Source organism: Carassius carassius, chromosome 38 (genome assembly GCF_963082965.1).
Source record: "Carassius carassius chromosome 38, fCarCar2.1, whole genome shotgun sequence".
Classification (NCBI taxonomy): Eukaryota; Metazoa; Chordata; class Actinopteri; order Cypriniformes; family Cyprinidae; genus Carassius; species Carassius carassius.
The window spans coordinates 18,160,353-18,182,500 of NC_081792.1; the positions used below are offsets into that span (position 1 = coordinate 18,160,353).

General features: G+C 36.4%; 1 protein-coding gene across 7 annotated transcripts in view; it reads right to left on the minus strand.

The window, feature by feature from the left end:
* The window catches only part of LOC132119458 (plasma membrane calcium-transporting ATPase 2-like), an 82,197-nt gene that overhangs the window by 26,533 nt on the left and 33,516 nt on the right, over window positions 1-22,148 (minus strand). For 5 of the 7 annotated variants that reach the window (XM_059529446.1, XM_059529440.1, XM_059529442.1 and 2 more), the window contains exons 3-7: window positions 5,817-6,014; window positions 4,088-4,345; window positions 3,475-3,600; window positions 1,443-1,568; window positions 318-353 (exon numbers count right to left, since the gene is read on the minus strand). In XM_059529446.1, the coding sequence (XP_059385429.1) occupies window positions 318-353; window positions 1,443-1,568; window positions 3,475-3,600; window positions 4,088-4,345; window positions 5,817-6,014 (744 nt within the window). The remainder of the gene's footprint in view (window positions 1-317; window positions 354-1,442; window positions 1,569-3,474; window positions 3,601-4,087; window positions 4,346-5,816; window positions 6,015-22,148) is intronic. The other 2 variants (XM_059529443.1, XM_059529445.1) reach the window with 1 other exon arrangement.

Below are 22,148 nucleotides of genomic sequence, written 5' to 3' on the forward strand. Positions count from 1 at the left end.
TGTATATTCATTTTAGAAAAATTCAAGAATGGCATGAAAAAAAATGTTTAAACTAATTTGAGATTAATCGAGATTTATAGCAACTGACAAACTTTATATAAAGAGGAGTTGGCTGCTTAGTGCCGTTTCCAGCATGTGAGAGTTGCACCCTTTGATAGATAAAGTGAGGTGTGAAGCTCCCCCGGGCTCAGCAGGAAGGGGTAAGCGACAGACAGAGAAAGTGAGCGAGTGAGTGAGTGGGACTGACACGAGACTCCGCTGCTGAATGGGGAGGTGGGAGGGGGAGAGGGAGAGGGAGAGGGAGTGGGTAAGGTTACCTTTGTTGCGATTTTCAGGGGGTCCTTGTTTTTTACCTGTTTAAAACGAGAGAGAGAGGGCGGAGCGCTGATATTACATGACTCAAATTAAATAAACCAAAGACAGAAGAAGAAAAGAAAGAAACACAACAACAAAAGAATAAAAACTAGATAAGTAACACTACATTACATGAGTATATGTGGGATTGGATGCGTCATCTATAGAAAAAGACAAGGACTGGAGGGGCTTTATACAGGGTACACTGACGGCTTGGTCATTGTTTTTGACTGTGGCATACAGCTGACAAAACCTCATTACAATTTAGCGGTTTGACAAATTTCCAATTTTTTGTTCGCTTGCATCACAAAACTATGATAGTGCCAACAGGGTTTGGCTGAAACCAAAAAGCAGTTCTCTCAATTTTCATTGGCAAACACATTCAACAGAAAAATATTTTTGGAACATGAGGGGAAAAGGGAAATTACGGCAATTATCTGACTAAAATACAATGACGTCATTCTAACAAACAAAACAAAAAAAAGAATCTAAATATTCAAAGTTTCAGAGCTGCTCTTTTAGCAGTGAGACAGCAAACCATTTAGACCAGTCTGACTGCTGAATTACAACCCAACAAACAGGAAAATGAAAGACACTGTGAACTGACAGCAGGTGTTTTTTGTTTTGTTTTTTTTACCCTGGAGGACCAGTGCATGCAGTAAGGACATACTGCATGCTGAATTGGAGACAGAATAACATGACAGGTATGACTGTTTCTTTGACTGTTCAATTTTCAGAGTGTTATGCATGTAATGTTTACAAAAACTTTTAGCCAATTAAAACTAACTGAAAGATGTAGAAAAACAAAATTTTTAAAGACAAAATATTTAGTACAATGGTAAGTGACTCAAGGGACATTTTACATCTTCACTAACATACTGTGATTAATCCCCAAATAAATGGCAAATGTAAACCTTCAGAGCAGCCCACATTTTGGGGGGAGGAAGACAGTTCGACAATTATGTAAATGGCTCTTACCTCTGGCAGGCTGATGGTAGGTAACCTCCCAAACAGAGAGGTAGCCTGTTTACTCACTCCAAGAGAGAGGGAGTTATCCAATTGAGAATGAAAGTACATTAGTTTCTCACCTTTCTTCACCTTCTTCTCCTCATCCTCACCGCCAGCGCCCAAAAGGGTGAAAATGATTCCAGTCTGAGAATTCAGGCCCACGGCAGAGACCACCATTCGGCCAGATCCCTCCATCACATGAGTTCCTGTTAGAAAGCAGAAGGAAAGCCTTCACGAAACTGGTAGCTACCAGTCAATACCAATATCATTGAAATTTCATTCTTTTTGATAGCAATTTCAATATCATAGCAACAACTAGCATAACAAAAGACATTTTTCCTTTATTGTTAAATATTAACAAACATTAAATAATGTACATTTCAAGTGTTTTTTTTTGTTAGTTTTTTAAGAAAGTAATGTTTTTCTGCATAACTGAGTAAAGTAGATGACAAAGCTAATTAAACTCAGTGAGTGGTTTTACCTTTTTCCAGTCAATACTACTATTTGATAAATATTAATAAACTGTAATTTCTAAAAAAAAATAAAAATAAATTAATAAAGAAAAAAATACTGGCAGTAGTGTGGTGTAGACTAGTTGCTAAAGCTCAAGGTTGGCAAGATGTGTATTAAGTCTGACATCATGAGTCACTGTTTCTGGGTCCTTTCAAATCCCAAAAAGAAATCAACAAATATTACTAATATACAGTCATGTTGTGCTACTAGTACTATGCTATGTAGTACTACTGAAAAAGCATGGTCCCAACCTCATCTCCACACCTAAAATATCAGTTGACCAAAGAGTGATTCACCTTTACTGATTCATTACAATTAGGGATGCTCTGATTGATCAGCTAATGATCACTATCAGCCAATAATCGTTATGGGGAAGTTAATAATAAACAGATCTCAAGCTGACGACACACCGCATGCACCAGCACAGTCTCAATCTCTGCCCAGTGCAGATAAAATAATTATATTTACATTTACATAACATTTAGTCATTTAGCAGACGCTTTTATCCAAAGTGACTTACAATTGAGAACAATGGAAGCAATCAAAAACAACTTGAGAGCAATAATATATAAGTGCTATAACAAGTCTCAGTTAGCTTAAACGCAGTACAAGTAGCAAGGGCTTGGCAAGGTTGAGCTGAAGGTGACAGTCCTTCATCCAGCAAGAAAGGTCTGTTAGACAAGCTGAGATGCGAGTAGCTACCGTCGGATCATCAGTATGGAATTAGAGGTAGAGTTGAGTGTCATCAGCATAGTGATTACAATGATGAAGGTGAGATACAATTCATATTTATTTATTAAATAACTAACAAAGTCACCTGCACAATAGAGGCAGTGTTGTATCATCACTAAATTGTATAATTTGCATTTCTTTTAAGTCTTGCCAGTGTTTAAACCATTCAGCACTCGTGTGCTCTCCGAGAGAGTGGTGTGCTCGTGCAAACTCAAAGTACACACATAAGGTCGACTTACAGCTCACAAAATCAGGCTTGCACTGTTTGTAAGCTATTGTGCATTAATTGCCTCATTGTAAAAATAAAAATCCACTGCACGATCAAACATTTAGATTAGACAATTATATATTTGTGAAAAATGCCCCCCCCCCCCCCCCAACCTTACACCTTAACAAGTGATTGTATGCTTGAGCGAGGCTGCTCCGGGGGATGGTTTCTGTAGTGTACTCTAAGTGGCTTTGCATAAAAGCATGTGCGCTAAATGACTGCTTGCGTTCTAAATCACAATGATTAAAAAAAAAGTAGGATCTTCATGTCTATTCCATTGAGTGAGTTCCAAAAGTTATTTAATATAATTTTAAAGTTACAAATATATAACGAGAATAATAATTTGACAGGAGAATGAAAAATATGATAATATAAAAATATACATTTACTTTTTTTGCTTTTAAATGACATCAGCACTCAAGCTGACATCTAATTAAAACCGCTTTTTTCCCGTCTTCTAAATTTTGTTTACTTTTATGAAAATCCTAATACTTTGGGGGTTTTTTGTCCATGTTTAATCATAGATTGTGGTCTCTTTCGCACCCTACAGCAATGTTAACAAGGGGATGCGACCAAGAAAAAAAGACATTCTATCTCACCAGAAAGCAGCATGGGATCCTTCTCCAGAGATTTGCGGACATGATCGGATTCCCCAGTCAGAGAGCTTTCATCAATTTTCAGGTCATTACCCTGGATCAAGATACCATCAGCTGGGAGAAGGTCACCTGATGGAAAAAAACATGGGGTGGTGAATGACTCTGGGATGACTTTAAAAAAAGAGAGGAAGAGATACAGAGAAAGACACATTCAGCAATATAGCGCAATGAGAAGAGCAGAGGCTGATTTGGATCTCTCCTGTGGCTCTTGGACAACCCACGCGTCGCCCACATTGCAGGCACCATGAGCAGCAGCGCAGTGACTCACACAAGCCGGTAAGCATGAGTCATGAGCCATGCTTTGTGTCTCAGAGAAGACTGGCAGTCACATATGATCCATCAAAACCACTGGTGAATTCAATGAGGAAGTCGCCTCTGAGGTTTAATACAAAGGCAAAGAGTTCTGGGGGGAAAACTATGCTTTATAAATGCCACAGCGCTCATAAAGCACAAATATGGCAGAGATCACTGGATTCACATCTAGTTCTGTCACACTGTAGACATAAATCAGCTGGTTTTCAACATATTTCCTCCATTCACAAAAGTGAACTCTCACCGTATTTGATTTGTGCAATATCTCCCACGACAATTTCAGCCACCGGGATCTGGATGACCTGACCCATGCGGATGACCGTGAACTTCTGTTCCTGCTCGATGCGGCTCTGCAGCCCACGGAACTGCTTTTCTTTACTCCAATCGTTGAAGGCGGTCACCAGCACAACAATAATAACTGAGAACAAGATGGCGGCACCTTCAATCCAGCCTGCCTGGGCCTCGCCCTCATCCTCAACACCCCCAGATGCTTGGCCACAGTCTGGAATTACATAAAAACACCAAAAGCAAATCAATCACTTACAACATCCTGTGCAAAAGACGCATATCACGTCAATGCAAACTAAATGTAACCTTTAAACAGGTTCATGCAACCTTTAGAGACCATTAAGCGTCCAAGCAATAACAGCTGCTGCATGCTCATGTTTTTATCAGTCTCTGTTCTTTGGAAAGTTCTTTCTTGCCAGAAACATGTTTTATTGCAGATTTACACTACATTGACCTAATTTCCTCTTGGAGAACTTGATGACTGTCTAAGGTCATCCTTGTGGTTTGAGCCATAATAATGGGTAATAGGAAGAGCCTGCAGTCGCAGCCAAATTCAAGTTCTCCGGTGTTCAGAGTGGTGCTTCTCAACAAAAGTCCCAAATGAGGCTGTTATGAAAATATAAGACGCCAAAATGTTGAGTCACTTATAAAGTCGGGATCAAAACATAAGTCTATTTTCTGGACAGTAAAGAAAAGGTTGAAGCTTTCCTTAGATCGTTACAGCTTCTGATCCAAAGCAACCTGAACCTAACTCTAAGACCATTCAAATGTTATTTTATTTTTTTGAGAAAAAATACATTTATTAAAGTAGGATGCATTAAATTTATCAAAAGTGACAGTCAAGACATTTATAATGTTAATATTTTGCTGTTCTTGTCACCTTTATATTCATCAAAGAATCCTGAAAAACAATGTTTCAAAGTTACCATAAAGTATTAAGCAACACATAATAAAAAATAAATTCTTCATGAGAACTAAATCAAGATATTATAATGATTTCTAAAGGCTGATGTGACACTGAAGACTGGAGATTCAGCTTTGACATCAAGGAAAAAATGTATATTTATTAATTATAATTAATAAAATTAATAAAAATATTTTAATTTGTAATAATCTATTGCATTATTGCTATTTTAATTTTTTAATAACAATATATTGCATTATTGCCTTTGAACGGTATAGCATTTTCTAATTTTATCATAGTTTTGATAGTTTGATAGTAATTTAGTGTTGAATGTCATTTTAAATTTTGCTTTAGTAATAATAGATAAGCAATCACTTCAGGAACTAGCAGAACTCTTTTACTAAAGCAAGATTGTTATGGGAAGAAAATACATTTTACTGAAACTGCAAAACAACATATTAGCATCTGCTACTTGAAGAAACAAATCAGCACCAGACTTCAAACTACAGAAATTAATTTTGTCTGGTACAGCATTAAGAGTGTTCTGCAGTTTCCTACCAGCCATTATGATGCTCAATTAATACTACAACTTTCAATTTCGACCATTTATATTTTCTATAATATTGTTATTTCTATATGAAATATACTAAAAGGAACAGTATTCGTATACTTCCATTTACTTTGCATGAATGATATCAGTTTATTTTGACATCTTGTGATAACTCGTGTAGGAAAATAATCCAAACAATACTGAAGCAGACTTTTTAAAGCAACTACTTACTGTCACTGCCTTCCCCTTGTGGATGGTAGAAGGACAGGCCGAGAGAAATAATGGCTGCCACCTCCAGAATAATGAGGGTGACATCCTGCAGGGCCTCCCATACCAACTGCAGAAAGGTCTTGGGCTTCTTGGGAGGGATGAAGTTTTGACCAAACACTGTGTGACGCTTTTCCAAATCAGCAGGGTTACCAGAGAGGCCTGCAGAAAATACAAACAGTATTTATTATTTTTTATAAAAGGTAGTTTGACTGTATTTTGAATCAGTGATTAATTACACACTTGAAACAATAAGATCTTTCAACCGACACTCATATTAACCATTTAACCGAAAGTATAAAAAGTTTAAAGAGTAAAAAAAAAAAGACCTATTAATACCATTAGTATAAACTGTTTTTCTCTGTTCTCAGAAGCACTGCAGGTGCGTGATCATCTGTTGTTGCTCTGTTGTTAGTTGCAGACAAATGAGATGTACTGACGAGTACCCAATGCCTTTTTTTTTATGTATGTAAAATTCAAAACTGAAAGTCATATATTAAAAAAAAAAAAAACACCTCAGAAGTGGCAAGGACAGCAAGCCAACTAATTGTACACCTGGATTAATTTTATATGGAAACAATTAAGAATGCCTGGCTGGCACCTATGAATTTTAAAACGCTCTCCATGCCATGTCAACTTTCATCAGTGCTTTCAGTGGTAGATGAAGTTGGAATAGCCATTGCAATGCACATGTTCATGGGGTTATTATTTTAACGCACACACACACACACACAATAAAAGCAGTCAGATATTTCAGCGTTTCAGGTGGATTATCATGGATATGTGTGTCAAGGTTTACAGGAGCAGCGGAACAATTAATCAGTGTTGAGAGCCGGGAGTGCTTGTAGCCGATAAGCCCAGAATATTGAATGAGTTTTAGCCTTTGCTTTAATCAACCAGAAACTAGCACATGGGGTTTGGGAGGGTTTAGGCTAAATGGAAATTTCTTTAAATGGATTTCTCACAGAAACCCTTTTGAAAAAATTTAGTAATTTTTTCTCTTTTATCTCGCCATACTTGTGATTTCTTCCTCTGACTTAGGCCATCCTTAAAAATATTTTGGTTTGGGGTCGGTAGGTCGGTCTTTTTTTTTTTTTTCACGTTTCAATGTAAAAAAAAAAAAAAAAAAAGTACATTTTTGTGATGGTGATGACGTAGGTATGAATTTAAACAAATTAGCATATCGTGACATCACTGACTGGGTCTTCAACCCGTGCCTTCTGGCGCATCATAACAAACCTCATTTTGATGCAGGCTATAAAGACCACAAACAAATTTAAATCTTTGTCAAAAACATGTTTATTGCATGAATTTCAGGTGAGAAGAAAAAATAATGAGGTACTGTTTTACTTGCATCCACAGCTACACTGTTAGCAATTGATGTAATTTTTACAATAAATTTTACAACAACGAACTGTATTCATGTTTTTGTTGTAAATGCAAATGCATGATGGGAAATTAACGGACAGTCCTGTAATATTATTGAAACTACACCGTAGAAGCATTTTTTTTACAGCAACCGCATAGCATTGTGGGATCGTTGCTGTTTGAATTTTGAAATTACGCGGCCAACGGACTGTACCAGAAGTATTTTAACATTTTTGGAAGAAGGAACATGTCTCAGGTATGTAACATAAAATCTGTTTTATAAGTCTTTATATATTAATACTGGTGATCTGAGTGAGTGCTGATTGTTTCATTTGGTATAATTCAGTGGAATACGGTGAAGTTAGTTAAAATCGCGTCTTCATACTCTATCCAAATTTCCACTGCAGGAACTTTACCCAGAAACTATGGACTTTGGGCTGGTACTCGGTGTGCTTCCACCGCAGCTACCATGATCTAAATAAAGTTCTGGGTTAAAAAAAATGCCCATCAGAAAGTCCCTGCTCGCGAGGTACTTGTTCAAAGGTAACGTTACTGAACTTTCGGGAGTGGCAATGCAGCATTGTAATTTCAACCACCATTTCTTTTGATAATTTTTAAAATATTACTGTCATCGTGTCATGAAAGGTATAGTGTTTTAACTATTTCAGGCGAGAATGTAGTTGTTTAAAACTCAAATATGCGGTTTATTTATAAAGACTGCGCCTATTTAAAAATGTGTTTCGCCAATGTCGGAGACGGTCAACTCCATGAGATCAGCGGGAGCTCCAGTGATCATTAATCCGTCGGGAGCAGCCTCACCTCGGCAATACCTTCTGACATTTGCCGCTGGCTCTGATGCATCTTTAGTGGTTAAGCACTTAAACAGGTAATCTTTGGTCTTTATTCAGTTATTCTTTTAATATGTTAAAATGAAAAAAGGAGACAATAGGCTACTGTTTGATATAATATTTTGTTTTATATAATGTAGGCCTAACGTTACACATTTCCCTGAACTTCATTTCTGCGGCTATTAATATGTTTAATGAATGACAATGAAAACGAAAGGAGGCAGTGGTGTTTGATATCATATTTCGTCTTATTGAAATGAGGGGGGTCAGTGGATTCGCGGCATAACTGTACCACGGTCATGAACGGTCAAGGCAGAAGGAAAAGACTGAGCGGGAACAGCTGTAACGTTAGACACACCGCAGGATCAGCTGCACACCGGCTGCTAGATGGAACATCTTTTGCTTGCTTTAAGCCCTGTTAATAATTGTTATATGGTTATGTGTCAAAGAAGAAAGGAAAGGCTGTAATTCAACATAAGCCTATTGCATCCATAAAATGCCTAGTCTAAATTAGGAAAAACCATACCATAACTTTGTTTCCCACCTGATAAAATTGGTACTTTTGCCCATCCTGCCAATACTGCCACTCATGCGTGTATGTATGTAGTGCAGCTTTCTAGTGCTCTTTTAGTTATCATATTGTGTATGCATTTCAGGAGAGGCACTAAGTGCAGACAAATGGATGATGTCTTTGGAAGGGACAACTGTGATGGGGCCCCACAACAGCCTTCTGAATGGCGTGGCAGCAACCTTCGCTGTCTACGTGTTTAACTAACAGTATCCTAAAGAGGCCTCAAGCACTAAAGGTATGTTTAAACTGTTTGCACACTTATAAAGAAAATAGATCATTCTCATATGGAACATCCGATGAATCACTTTCTTTTTTGTTCAGTATTGTTAGGCTCTATGATATACTCTATGCATTGATGTCAAAAGACAGGTTTCCATCCAATTCCTTTGCATCTTTTAAGCGCATTCGTAGAAATTTGGCAAAGAAAACCTATAACTGGAGAGCATTTCCATCAGCTCTGTTATGTAAATTAGAAATGGACAGGAGAGTAGTGATGAAACGCTGTGGGGTCAAAACTTAAGGGGCAACTTAAAACAGCTGATAGAGTTGCAACAAATGTGCATTTATGTTGCATTTATTAGCGAGTCAATCCACATAAGTTTTATTCACATTAGAATATTTTATGTGAATTTGAACCGTTTCCATTCAGGATTTTTTTTTTTGTTTTCAAAAGGTTAAAATGTGCAATAAAAAGCTGGATGGAGACAAAGCTATTGCTATTAAGTGTCTAACATAGAGTTGGTATTGCCCTGCAAGACATTTATGTAAACACAGAAAAGTCTGACAGACAGCAGTTTAACATTACAATTTTCATTAAGTCAATTTTGGGGGTTAAAGTCATTAGATGTGATTTTAATTTTTCCTTTCTCTTTGGAGTGTTACAAGCTCTTGGTGAATGAAAAAGATTTGTATAGGGTGGCCATATGCACCGTTCATACGGGACACGTCCCTGCCAGGATTTTAATATTGCCTAAAACATCAAGGTTTTGAATGTGTGCACTGTGCAGGCCGATCGTTGTGTGAAGTTCATGAGAGCTAAAGAGAGCAGAACAGACAGCTCCTTATGCTTTTGAAATCGCTCTCATGTGTTTGTTCGTTCATTTGAATTGAAGCGTCACTCTTAAACGCTGTTTCTTTAAATAGGGAAACTACTTTGTTTGGCCTTCCAAAAGAGAACACGACTAGAAATCATGTTTATATCACATTTATAATGGGTTTTGACATTATAATGAAATAAACATTATAATAAAATGTTTATGTCTCGTCGCTTCGGCCGGACAGGGCACAGTATGTTAAGAGGCATAACATTTCAGTCACATGATAGATAGATTGGATAGCTGGTCAATCAGAGCACACTTTGCTTTTCAGAACGATGAGCTTTGTAAAGATCAACACGTTTCAGAAGGCGAGGAGAGGAGTACCTGTAGAGGAGAAACAATAATGTGTTTTTTTAACCTTAAACCGCTTAAACATTTCATTACACCAAATACACAAAATAATGTTCTTTTTAGCAACGTCATATGACCCATTTTGCAGACACTTTTGTCCAAAGCGACATTCAATTTACAGTGCATACAGTGACATTATATATTTGAGAAAAACAATGTAAAAGCCAATGTAATTCTAAATGTTATGTTGTTAAATGTGTTGATGTTAAATAAATACATCAACGTCATTTTTTTTCCACAAGCAAGTAGGAATAGTTTACTTTGTTTTTTTTACACAGTATTCATCATTAACTGATATGAAAACTTGTTTTCACTCTCTCTGTTTTCAGAACTTTTTGTGGAATCAACTCCAAGATGTCAGCAAAGCAGAGAAGAGACATGGGCTCAACGCACCTGTCTGCACCCTATTAAGAAGACTCCTGGACTTTGAGTTGATGGGCTAGTATTGATGCCCACCCACACCCCACAGCTTCCCCAGTTCAAGACTGGTTGGGACCTTTTGTTATTTATTACCATGTTCCCCCTGATGATAGACTGTCTGGACGTCTGGAAGTCAGCTAGATTCTTCACTGAAACTGTAATTTTGTTTGTATGAAAAAAAAAAAGATAAAATAAGTTTGTAATATGTGATGTTGCTAGTGTGTTAATAAAAAAAAAAATAAAAGAAGTTGCCATTGTTTTGGTTTTAATTTTGGAAGATTGCAGTATTTCATTATATTTAGAAATTACAATATATTTTGAATTACAATATTCAATTGTAATTGTCTCCTGTAAAATTACAGGAAATTCCTGGCAAATGAGTTGCAGTAATTATACAGTAAATTAAAATAAATTATAAAAAATACTTATAAATTAAATAAATTATAAAATACTATAAATTAAAAATACTTTAATCACAGTAGCACTGCTGTATAAATACAGGACTCTATTGTATTAAAAAAAACAATATATTACCTGTATATTACTTGCTGTAAATTCACGGCAATTAGTTGCCAGGAATTTCCTGTAAAATTACAATAAATTTTTAACAGTGTACGTGTCAATGCAACCTACAAATGAGAGACCGTTTACTTCGCTTTCTTGGGTTGTCACTTTTTGTGAAAAAAAATCCTGTTTGATTTGAGTGACAAGTGTTCATTGAATCGATTGTCAAATTGATTTTGCATGTCTAAATAAGCTTTATACGGCAAATAACACCAAATATAGGTAAATCCACGGACAACAGGCAGGAGGAATGTAAAGATTCAAAATATTGGTAAAGACCAATATTTCTGATGATTTATTGGCGTGAAGTTACGTGCACAATGACAAACAGGAGTGCAACATTTTCGAAAAACAATAAGCAGAGTGGACTGCCACAATGTAAAACATTTACTGCAGGCTTCAACATGGCTGTGTTTACGATTAAATTTCAACAACAACAACAAATCGCATACGGCGATTTTCTAGGGCTGTCAAAAAAATCGTTTTTCGAATATTCGTCGAATTAAAAAAAAACAAAACCACATTCGAATGCAAAAACGTTGCATTCGAATTTTAGGTGTGCATTAAGGAAGCTGCCTTATGAGCCCCGGTTCACAGTCCGTGTTCCATTTCATCTCGCAGCACGCACAGCTGTGTCTACACAACTTTCAAAGGCGGCCGAGCTCGACACGTAGTAGCTGCGGTCTCATCTTTCACCTCATGTAGGCGCACCTTTATTTGATCTTTATCAGTGGCGCACGAGATGCAATGACGATGTATGTGGCATTGCATTATAAGGTTATGTTAGCCTATCCAGTTGAAGCCTCTGACTCCTGTTCAAAAAAAAAAAAAAAAAAAAAAAAAAAAAAAAGCCTGGACGCGCTCCGAGAGAAGGTCATTAAAATCAATTTCCTATTTTCGTTTTCGAAAGTTGTGTTGGTTGATTCGTGCAATAGATTTTCGAAAATAAAGTGACAGTCTACGCGGTCACGGTTTTAGACTAGACATGAAGAAGGGATGGGAAAAGATCTGGGCACAGTTTTTCCAGAACTTCATGCCAAGTTAAAGCGGTGTCGAGCTGTTTTAATGATTTTTTTTAAATGTATTATGGTGCCCGAACCCGTATGACTTTGAACAGAGACCGGGAACATTTTGTTTACTGCAAGCGCGAACCGTTGACTCTGACTGAGAGTATGAGACGAAGCGAACACACAGGCCATAGTGTGACATCCGTTAACCAATAGTGTAAACATAGATGACGTCACAGGTTTTTTTTTATTAAAGAAGATAGCCTTCATTTGAATGTAGGCCTAGGCAATTTATATATTTACAATAATTACTTAAATATAATTAATAGTATTTTATTGCTTTTGTATTAGTTGTTTGAAGAGTAAAAAAAAAAATGGTCGGTCTTAACGCAAATTTACAATCGGCAAGTCGGTCGGACTAAAAGCAAAAAAAAATAAAAAATTGATTCGGTGCTAAATTGACAGGGTCGGTTGGGTTACGGCAAACAAGAATATTTATAAGGATGGCCTTATAATAAAAATAAAGTGCTCTGCCAAGATGTTACCTTGCTCACAATCAATCCACATTCACAGATCAGATATGATGGACTGCCCTCTGTAAACAGCAGGTCTTTTTGAAAAAGCACTGAATATTGTCAGTACTGCTAAATAAATTATGCAACAGAGGAACATGGGAGAGGGCGAGAGCGTGTGTGCATTATCCCTCAGAGACGCAGCTGTCGACTGACCAGCCTGTTGATGATTGACACTGCAGCAAGGCTTCAAGGGGGGATAGAGAACAGATAGAAATGCTAGTAGCAGGACTGTAAAATGCGCCTCTTTAAATGGTTTCGTGGTGCTCGTTGTTGTATTTTAAAATGCAATTGCAATGTTTTCAAATGACACTATAGTATTAAAAATAATATTATCCCAAACGTAACTGTGGCGCTTGTGGCTGTGCTGCGCTGTCAGTGAACCGCTTTTTTCACATCAAACATTTTATGCCAATATTATGACCAATACTTTTTTGTTTGATCCTGTTCTGCAAAATGTTCATTTTTGAATTTTTGCGTTCCACTAGCCCTTTTTGTTTTAAAACATCCGGCATTTAAAGGGCATTAGGCTAGATCGTGACAGTGCATGAGTGCTTGCATACGAGGACGATTGAGTGTGGGTTTGGCCAGATGTATTTGGAGGTTATTGCTCACGTCTCGTTCTGCACATATCCAAATATTTCCATATTCGCAATGTATCTAAAGGCCCGTTCACACCAAGAACGATAACTATAAAGATAACTATAAAGATAACGATATTAGCATCCACACCAGCGAACGATAATGTCTGTGTATTCTAAGCGGATGCGCGTCTGCTGCTTTAAATTCTCAAGCTCATTACAGCAGGATTGATTCTGATGTTTTTATCGTTCATCAGAAAAAAAAAATCGTTCTGAAAGTGATTCCAACGATATCGTTTCTCTTTGACTTTATCGTTATAGTTGTGGTGTGGACTCCGCTATTCTTTAATATTGAGAACGATTTTTAGAACTATATCTTTATTGTTATCTTTATAGTTATCGTGCTTGGTGTGAACGGACCTTAAGGCCTCACAAAACTGTGTAGAGTGGGAAAATTATAGAATTGTCCATCATGATTATTTTTAAATCAAAACCAAGAGAGAAAAAAAATCAACAGTAATAATGTGATGTAAGGACTGACAGATAGAAGTCTCCATTCAAGAGATCATCAACTACAGGCACCCAAACATTATTTATGTGTGTATACGCTAGAGGCTTACAAGAGCTGACTGCCTCCAGACAACTGCAGTCACATCTATGGCTGCGAGGCTGTTGCCGGGGGGCTGGTGTCAAGGTGACTGAAACAGAGGCTTTGAAAGAGGATGCTGAGGGGAGACGGTTGTGATGGTAATGGAGGAGATCATTAATAGGGCTGCAGAGCTCAGCAGGGCTGGGCTGACAACCAAGCACAGCAGGCTGCATTCCAACTCTGTACACAAATTACTTCATGAAGGAAAGATGTACAAATATGCCAGCCTTTCATTTTCTTCATAAAACGACACTATTCACCTTGGTTTGCAGTATATGGTATTTTAATCAATATACAATATATGCAACGGAAATGGAGAAGCGTGAAAGAGATTTGAGATGCCATGTCATCAGAAAATATTTGCAGTCACAAGACATGTCCACAAATGGCAACATGGTGATGTGTCACATGCTTTGGGCAATTTGGGCAGTAGAAGTCTTCTTCAAACACAGAAATAGAGAGAGGAAGGGCATGAACATTATAAATCACTAGGTACTGGTCTAGCCTATATTATGGCATTCAGTCCTTCAAATTTAAAATGCACAGATTGTGCCTAGTCACTGCCAGCTTGACCAATTTGTGACTGGACAGATCATCAAAAATGAAAATGGTGTCCTCATTTGAACTTGAAATTTATGTGCTGTTAGTTTCTCAACAGACTACAAAAACTTTTTCCCATTTATGTTTGAGGTCAACACTTTTTTTTTTTTTTTTGAAGAAATAAATACTTTTATTTAGCAATGATGCATTAAATTGAACAAAAGTAACATTATTAATAAGTTTGTTACAATTATATAACTAAAAACATATTTATTAGTAACAAAAGTATCACATTTTAAACAAATGCCATTTCTTGCATTGATAAATTTTACTTGAGCACCAAATCAGTGTAACAGAATGATTTCTGAAGGATCATGTGAAGACTGAAGACAGGTGTAATGATTGCTTAAAATTCAGCTGTGCTTGGAATAAGTAAGTTATTTTACATTGTTATAATATTTTGATTCAACTCAATGAACTTTTTTTTCCTAAATTTGTTTTGGATTTTAGAAACTCATTTATTGCAAGAAATTTAAGAAAATTTTATCAAACCTTAAACCTTGAATTCCACCTTAAAAATCTCTGCATTTGGTCTTGCTCTCTTGGCCAGGATGAGAGGTGAGAGAGAGATTGTGAACACATGGACAGCATAAGGGCTGTGGCTGTCTGGAGGAGAGCCAGTCACACCCCCTACAGATACACCAACTTTATACACCAGGATAACACACCATGTCCACCTTTCTTAGACTGTTTATTGTAATCTATGTAAAGAAAAAAAAAAAAACATCTCTGAGCAACATGAAGGCATTTCATTCCTGAATCAATCATTCATTAAATTATTCAGTTAAATCGCAATGACTCACAAATTAAATTGACTTGCTGCCACCCTCTGGTGGTTTTAATTTCACATTTAAAGTTTAAAATTTTTCAAATATCTGTATTCTGGGTATTCAAATATCTGGGTTGGCGGCTGTACTGCGTTTGAGCTCCGTCACTATATTCTTTTCATTGACTATTTTTAACTCAAAAATCAATTTTATACATCATCGTTTCCGTTTATATAACGTGTGAATATATCCTCTATTGTATTCTACAACAAAAACAATCAGAGCGCCTCGCTATCACTAGTTTTATTTTGATCTCCCGGGTCCGCTATTAGCTTTTAGCCCATTAGCATCAGCGGCGTGGTTGCAGCTAACTGCGCTAACATTGCTAATACTCTATTCACACACATTACCACTGCTGTACTCACTGTTACTTGCTTTAATGGCGGATGAATGTCTCCACTCTGTGCAGCTCGAGCTCGAGGCCATGGGAAAGCAGATTCGCGACCTGGAGGTGAGGCAGGCCCAGCTGCTCTTGCTCTGGCTACTGTGTATAGACCACCAGGGCCGTATACAGAATTCCTAAAAGAATTTGCAGATTTCCTCTCAGACCTTCTAGTTGATAAGGCGCTAATCATGGGAGATTTTAATATTCACGTTGATAATGCAAATGATACATTAGGACTTGCGTTTACTGACCTAATAAACTCCTTTGGAGTCAAGCAAAATGTCACCGGGCCCACTCATCGTTTTAATCATACACTAGATCTAATTATATCGCATGGAATCGATCTTACTGCTATAGATATTGTACCCCAATGTGATGATATATTACAGACCATTTCCTTGTATCGTGCATGCTGCGTATAACTGATATTAACTATATGTCTCAGCGTTACCGTCTGGGCAGAACTATTGTTCCAGCCACCAAAGACAGATTCACAAATAACCTGCCTGATCTATCTCAACTGCTATTTGTACCCAAAAATACACATGAATTAGACGAAATTACTGACAACATGGGCACTATTTTCTCTAATACATTAGAAGCTGTTGCCCCCATCAAATTGAAAAAGGTTAGAGAAAAACGTACTGTGCCATGGTATAACAGTAATACTCACTCTCTCAAGAAAGTAACTCGTAGTCTTGAACGCAAATGGAGAAAAACTAACTTGGAAGTTTTTAAAATTGCATGGAAAAACAGTATGTCCAGGTATAGACAGGCTCTAAAAACTGCTAGGGCAGAGCATATTCACAAACTCATTGAAAATAACCAAAACAATCCAAGGTTTTTATTTAGCACAGTGGCTAAATTAACAAATTACCAGACGCCACCTGATTCAAATATTCCACCAACGTTAAATAGTAATGACTTTATGAATTTCTTCACTGATAAAATAGATAACATTAGAAATACAATAGCGAATGTAGATTCTACAGCGTCTAACACTTCAGTTTCATCCATCGCACCCAAAGATAAACTGCAGTGCTTTACAAATATAGGACAGGAAGAGCTAAATAAACTTATCACTGTATCTAAACCAACAACATGTTTATTAGATCCTGTACCCACTAAATTACTAAAAGAGCTGTTACCTGTAGCCGAAGAACCGCTTCTCAATATCATTAACTCGTCGTTATCTTTAGGTCACGTCCCAAAACCATTCAAGCTGGCGGTTATCAAGCCTCTTATTAAGAAACCAAAACTAGATCCTAGTGTACTGGCAAATTATAGGCCTATTTCAAATCTTCCATTTATGTCTAAAATTTTAGAAAAAGTTGTGTCTGCTCAATTGAGCACCTTCCTGCATAAAAATGATCTGTATGAAGAATTTCAGTCAGGTTTTAGGCCCCACCATAGAACAGAAACTGCACTTGTTAAAATTACAAATGACCTGCTTCTTGCGTCAGATCAAGGCTGCATCTCATTTCTAGTCTTACTTGATCTTAGTGCTGCGTTCGACACCATAGATCATGACATACTCATAGATCGATTACAAAACTATACAGGTATTCAAGGGCAGGCTCTAAGATGGTTTAGATCCTACCTGCCCGATCGCTACCATTTTGTTTACTTAAATGGGGTGTCATCTCATTTATCATCAGTAAAATATGGAGTGCCACAAGGATCCGTCCTAGGTCCCCTTCTATTTTCAATATACATGTTGCCCCTTGGTAATATTATTAGAAAATACGGAATTAGCTTCCACTGTTATGCTGATGATACTCAGCTATATATTTCAACGAGACCAGATGAAACTTCCCAATTATCTAAGCTAACAGAGTGTGTTAAAAATGTAAAAGATTGGATGACAAATAATTTTCTCCAATTAAATTCGGATAAGACAGAGATATTAATTATTGGACCAAAAAACACCACACAGAATCTTGTAGATTACAATCTGCAACTAGACGGATGTACTGTTACTTCCTCTACAGTCAGAAATCTGAGTGTTATATTGGACAGCAATTTGTCTTTTGAAAATCATATTTCCAATGTTACAAAAACCGCATTCTTCCATCTTAGAAACATTGCCAAGCTACGAAACATGTTATCTGTTTCTGATGCAGAAAAGCTAGTTCATGCTTTCATGACCTCTAGACTGGACTATTGTAATGGACTTCTAGGTGGTTGTCCTGCTTCGTCAATAAACAAGCTACAGGTAGTCCAAAATGCAGCAGCTAGAGTCCTTACCAGGTCAAGAAAATATGATCATATTACCCCAATTTTACAGTCTCTGCACTGGCTACCTATTAAGTTCCGTATCAGTTACAAATTATCATTACTTACCTATAAGGCCCTAAATGGTTTAGCTCCTGCGTACCTAACTAGCCTTCTACCACGCTACAACCCATCACGCACCCTAAGGTCACAAAACGCTGGACTTTTGGTAGTTCCTAGGATAGCAAAGTCCACTAAAGGAGGTAGAGCTTTTTCACATTTGGCTCCCAAACTCTGGAATAGCCTTCCTGATAATGTTCGGGGTTCAGACACACTCTCTGTTTAAATCTAGATTAAAAACGCATCTCTTTCGCCAAGCATTCGAATAATGTATCTCTTAAATTGTGAGTGTAGTTGCATCTGCATTTTTATTCTTTAGCTTGGGTTAAACTAATTTTACTTTGTTGGATCAGCAGCTATGCTAATGATGTCTCTATTTTGTTTCTATGTTTTGCCACGGGATTTACATCCCGTGGTAACTAGGATTTACACAAGCTCCAGTCTGGATCCAGAACACCTGAGAAGAGATGATGCTGACCCTCAGAGGACCCCAGATGATGCTAACCTTGAATCAACAAACAGAACTAACAATTATTGCTACATGTGTGACTGCATCCTATAATTACTATTAATTAATAATATTGATAGTTCATCATCTAGCTGACTACGTCTTGTATTATTATTATTATTATTTTTATTTTTCTAAAATCCTGTCAAACGTGCACAAACTACTAGCTACTACTAAATATTGTAGAAACATAATTTTCTGTAAAGTTGCTTTGTAACGATTTGTATTGTAAAAAGCGCTATACAAATAAACTTGAATTGAATTGAATTTTCAACGTTTTAGGTTTACAATATTAAAATATTATTTATGCATGTGTTGCTGCAGGTTAAATGCATTTATGTCCTGCATTAATCAGTGTGTAAATGCATCTAAATGCCATTTCAGATAGAGCTTCTGTGTTTCCTCTTCATTGCAATGCATTTTGTTGATTGATACTTTCATTTGCTTGATAACAGCCCAAATATCTTATTTTAATTGACTATATAATAATCAAAAAAAGAATTTGACTCAAATGATAATGCACTCTTTTAGAAAAAAAATGTCTTTAAGGTAAACATTACCATAAAAGGTAAAAATATATTTAAACTTATTGAAAAATATTTATTTCTGTCACTGCTGTAAACTGACCACCACTCACAATATGAAGAATATAAAAAAGGAGTCCGCTGTCCACTGTAGTTCAAGATTTTTGCACACCAACACTTAGTCAAATTATTGTTATCGATCAAATCCCAGAAAATATTGAGATATAATTTTGTGTCAATATTGCACACCCCTAGCTGTCAGCCGTTCCATTCAATTGGCCGAATGTAAAATTTAACACCACATACACCATCCTAATCCTCACCAAAGAAGAGCTTAACTTCAGGTTGTTTACAAAATAAATCTGTCAGTGTTCTCTTCATTTTCTCTCTTCTTCAGTCCTTTATTTTTCTTGTGGTAGTTAGCAGAAAGCAGTGACAGTGATTTACAGCTAATATTAACCAATCTAAAATCTGCATTAAAGTTAAGAATATAAGGTTAAAATCTGTTAATATATAATTTGTAGCTCTGATGCTCCTAAATTTTTGCTGGTGCTCCTAACTTTATGATGCTGGGAGCACCAGTGCTACCAAGTAAAAAAAAGTCAATCTCAAGACCTGTCTCTTCCTCACAAAAAGCTATGGAAAGTAGGGATGTAATTAACCGTGAGCCGGTTGAAATTCAATTCAAATATTGATGATTATGTTTTCAAATGTTTGAAACTGTGGGCTCACATTACAAAACTAAGCGACACCAGTGTCAGATGCAATATATTAAGAAGAGTAATAGTGAACGAAGGAGGCCACAGAAGTAATCCAATGAAACATTTACTAAAAAAAAACACAACGTATACCTCAAGCAATGCACGGTATTATATCTCGCATCTCCGTCTCCATCTCCAACTGCAACTCGGGAGACACATTCACATCAGATGTCAATTCAGTGGTAGAGTTACACTCACGAGACACTGCACTTATTTGCAATCTCAAAAGTACATTATTTGCGTGTGCTTTAAGGTCTTGCTGATGAAACATATTCAGAGCGCATCCACCCGAAGCGTCTACACACTAAAATGCCGGTCAAACAGCACCTGATAATTTAGTTATATTAGTTAGCATCTGATTGTGCTAATACTGTCAAAAACACACAAGGTTTACATATAAACAGTTATTTATGTATAAAGTGAAAGTAAATAGGCAAGAGAGTAATGGTGCGTGGATCTCTTAAAGGGACAGTACTAAACATACTGCAGCTTGTCATTAAAGGGATAGTTCAACCAAAAATAATTTTTTTATTATTATTTACTGTCATGTTGTACCAAACATTAACCAAATATTAATTTGTTGTATTTATTCTTGTGCTGAACACAAAATAATATATTTTGAAGAATGTGTGCAAGCAAACAGTTGCTGGTCCCCACTGACTTTGATAGTAGGAGAAAAAATAACCGTGGGGACCGGCAACCGTTTAGTTTCCCACATTCTTCAAAATAACTTATGTGAAGAAGACACTTATTCAGGTTTAAAACAACTTGACAGTGAGTAAATGATGAAATTTTAGGGTGAACTATTCCTTTAATGTTAATAAAAAAACACAATGAGAAGAATAACTTCCTGCTCTTTACTGAAGAACATTAATACAGTTGCTAAAGTTCAGCAGTAATAAAATAACTTAGTCAATGGTAAGTTTGTGAATGTAAGAAAAGTAGTTTAAATGTTTTGCCACTTGCTTGTGCAACTTAATATACAAATCTAGAAGTAAATGCTAAAGTAAAAATAATTTAATAATGTGTTATTTTTATTTATCGTTTAAACATGTCTGTGGAAGATTGTATTACTGTACGGTGTACAAAAATAATTGCAATGCTGAAAAAGCATTTTTAGATACAGTGTTTGGATTTGAAATCAAAATAATGGATAATTATTGCATTTGTGGTAAACAGCCACGAATCAGTAGTGGACTCCTGTGTGAAAGCACAGTCCGTGCTGCTTACACTCTGACAAGAGTCACTGAAGAGGGGAATTCCCCCCATTTTCAAAAATGAAATTCAGGCCCTGAATAAATGTCTAAAAATCCTGATTGGAGTACCACTAGAAATAATTATGTATGTTAAAAAGAAGGCTTTAAAAAGATCGGCATTGGTGATCGTATCGGCAGATACTGCTTTCTGTGATCGGCCTCAAAAATCCTGATCGGGGGGTCCGTACTGTTTTCTGTTCATGTGCAAGACTTCCGGTTCATTTGCCACTGTAGGAAAATAACAAGAAGAATAATGAAGTGCAATAAACTTTAAAAATGTTTCCATTACAAACCAGTGTGTTTATAGTTGGAATATATAATAAAAATAATAAATAATACATTAAAATAATATGATAAGAAACAATAGTTTGCAATACCAAACAGCAAAATGAACTGTTAAAATAGCTGGAAGCAGATGAGACCAGAAGCTAGACACATAAGATTTACAATTACAAATTGTACTGCTCTTGTATGAAAGAAAGGTGGATACATTATTTAGATAATAAACAAAAAAAGTCTGATCAGACTGAATTTTTTTTCTTATGTGGGGCTGGGTTGTTTTGCATTATACATAATTATATATTTTAAAAGTCAATTCTGCTGTTTTCCACATGCATCGCAATCTCTAGCAATTCATAATAATGTATAATAAACATATAGCATTCTATCACACAGTATTCAAATCTGGAATAAATTAGTTTTTATTTTATTTTTTTTTAAGATTACTGCATATATGCAGATAAATGGCACGTTAACAAGCTAGGCTCTTATCCACAGTACCATCTGTTAAATGAGGAAGTTCTTTTTATACAAACAACACTTTTGAGTTACATTATAGCATGCAGTCTTGGTGAGCATAATAGACCAACTGTGATCCAACTAGGTTTTAATTCAAATGTAAGGTCTCATGTAAATGTAAGAAAACTACCTTTAAATGATCTTCTCATTTTAAATATCCTTGAAGATGAAAATATCTTTAATTTATGATAACTTGTTTTGAAGGGGCCAAAACAAGTAGGTCTTCCACGTTCAGACCTTGGCGTGATTGGAACAGCTGCCAAAAGACTGTATAT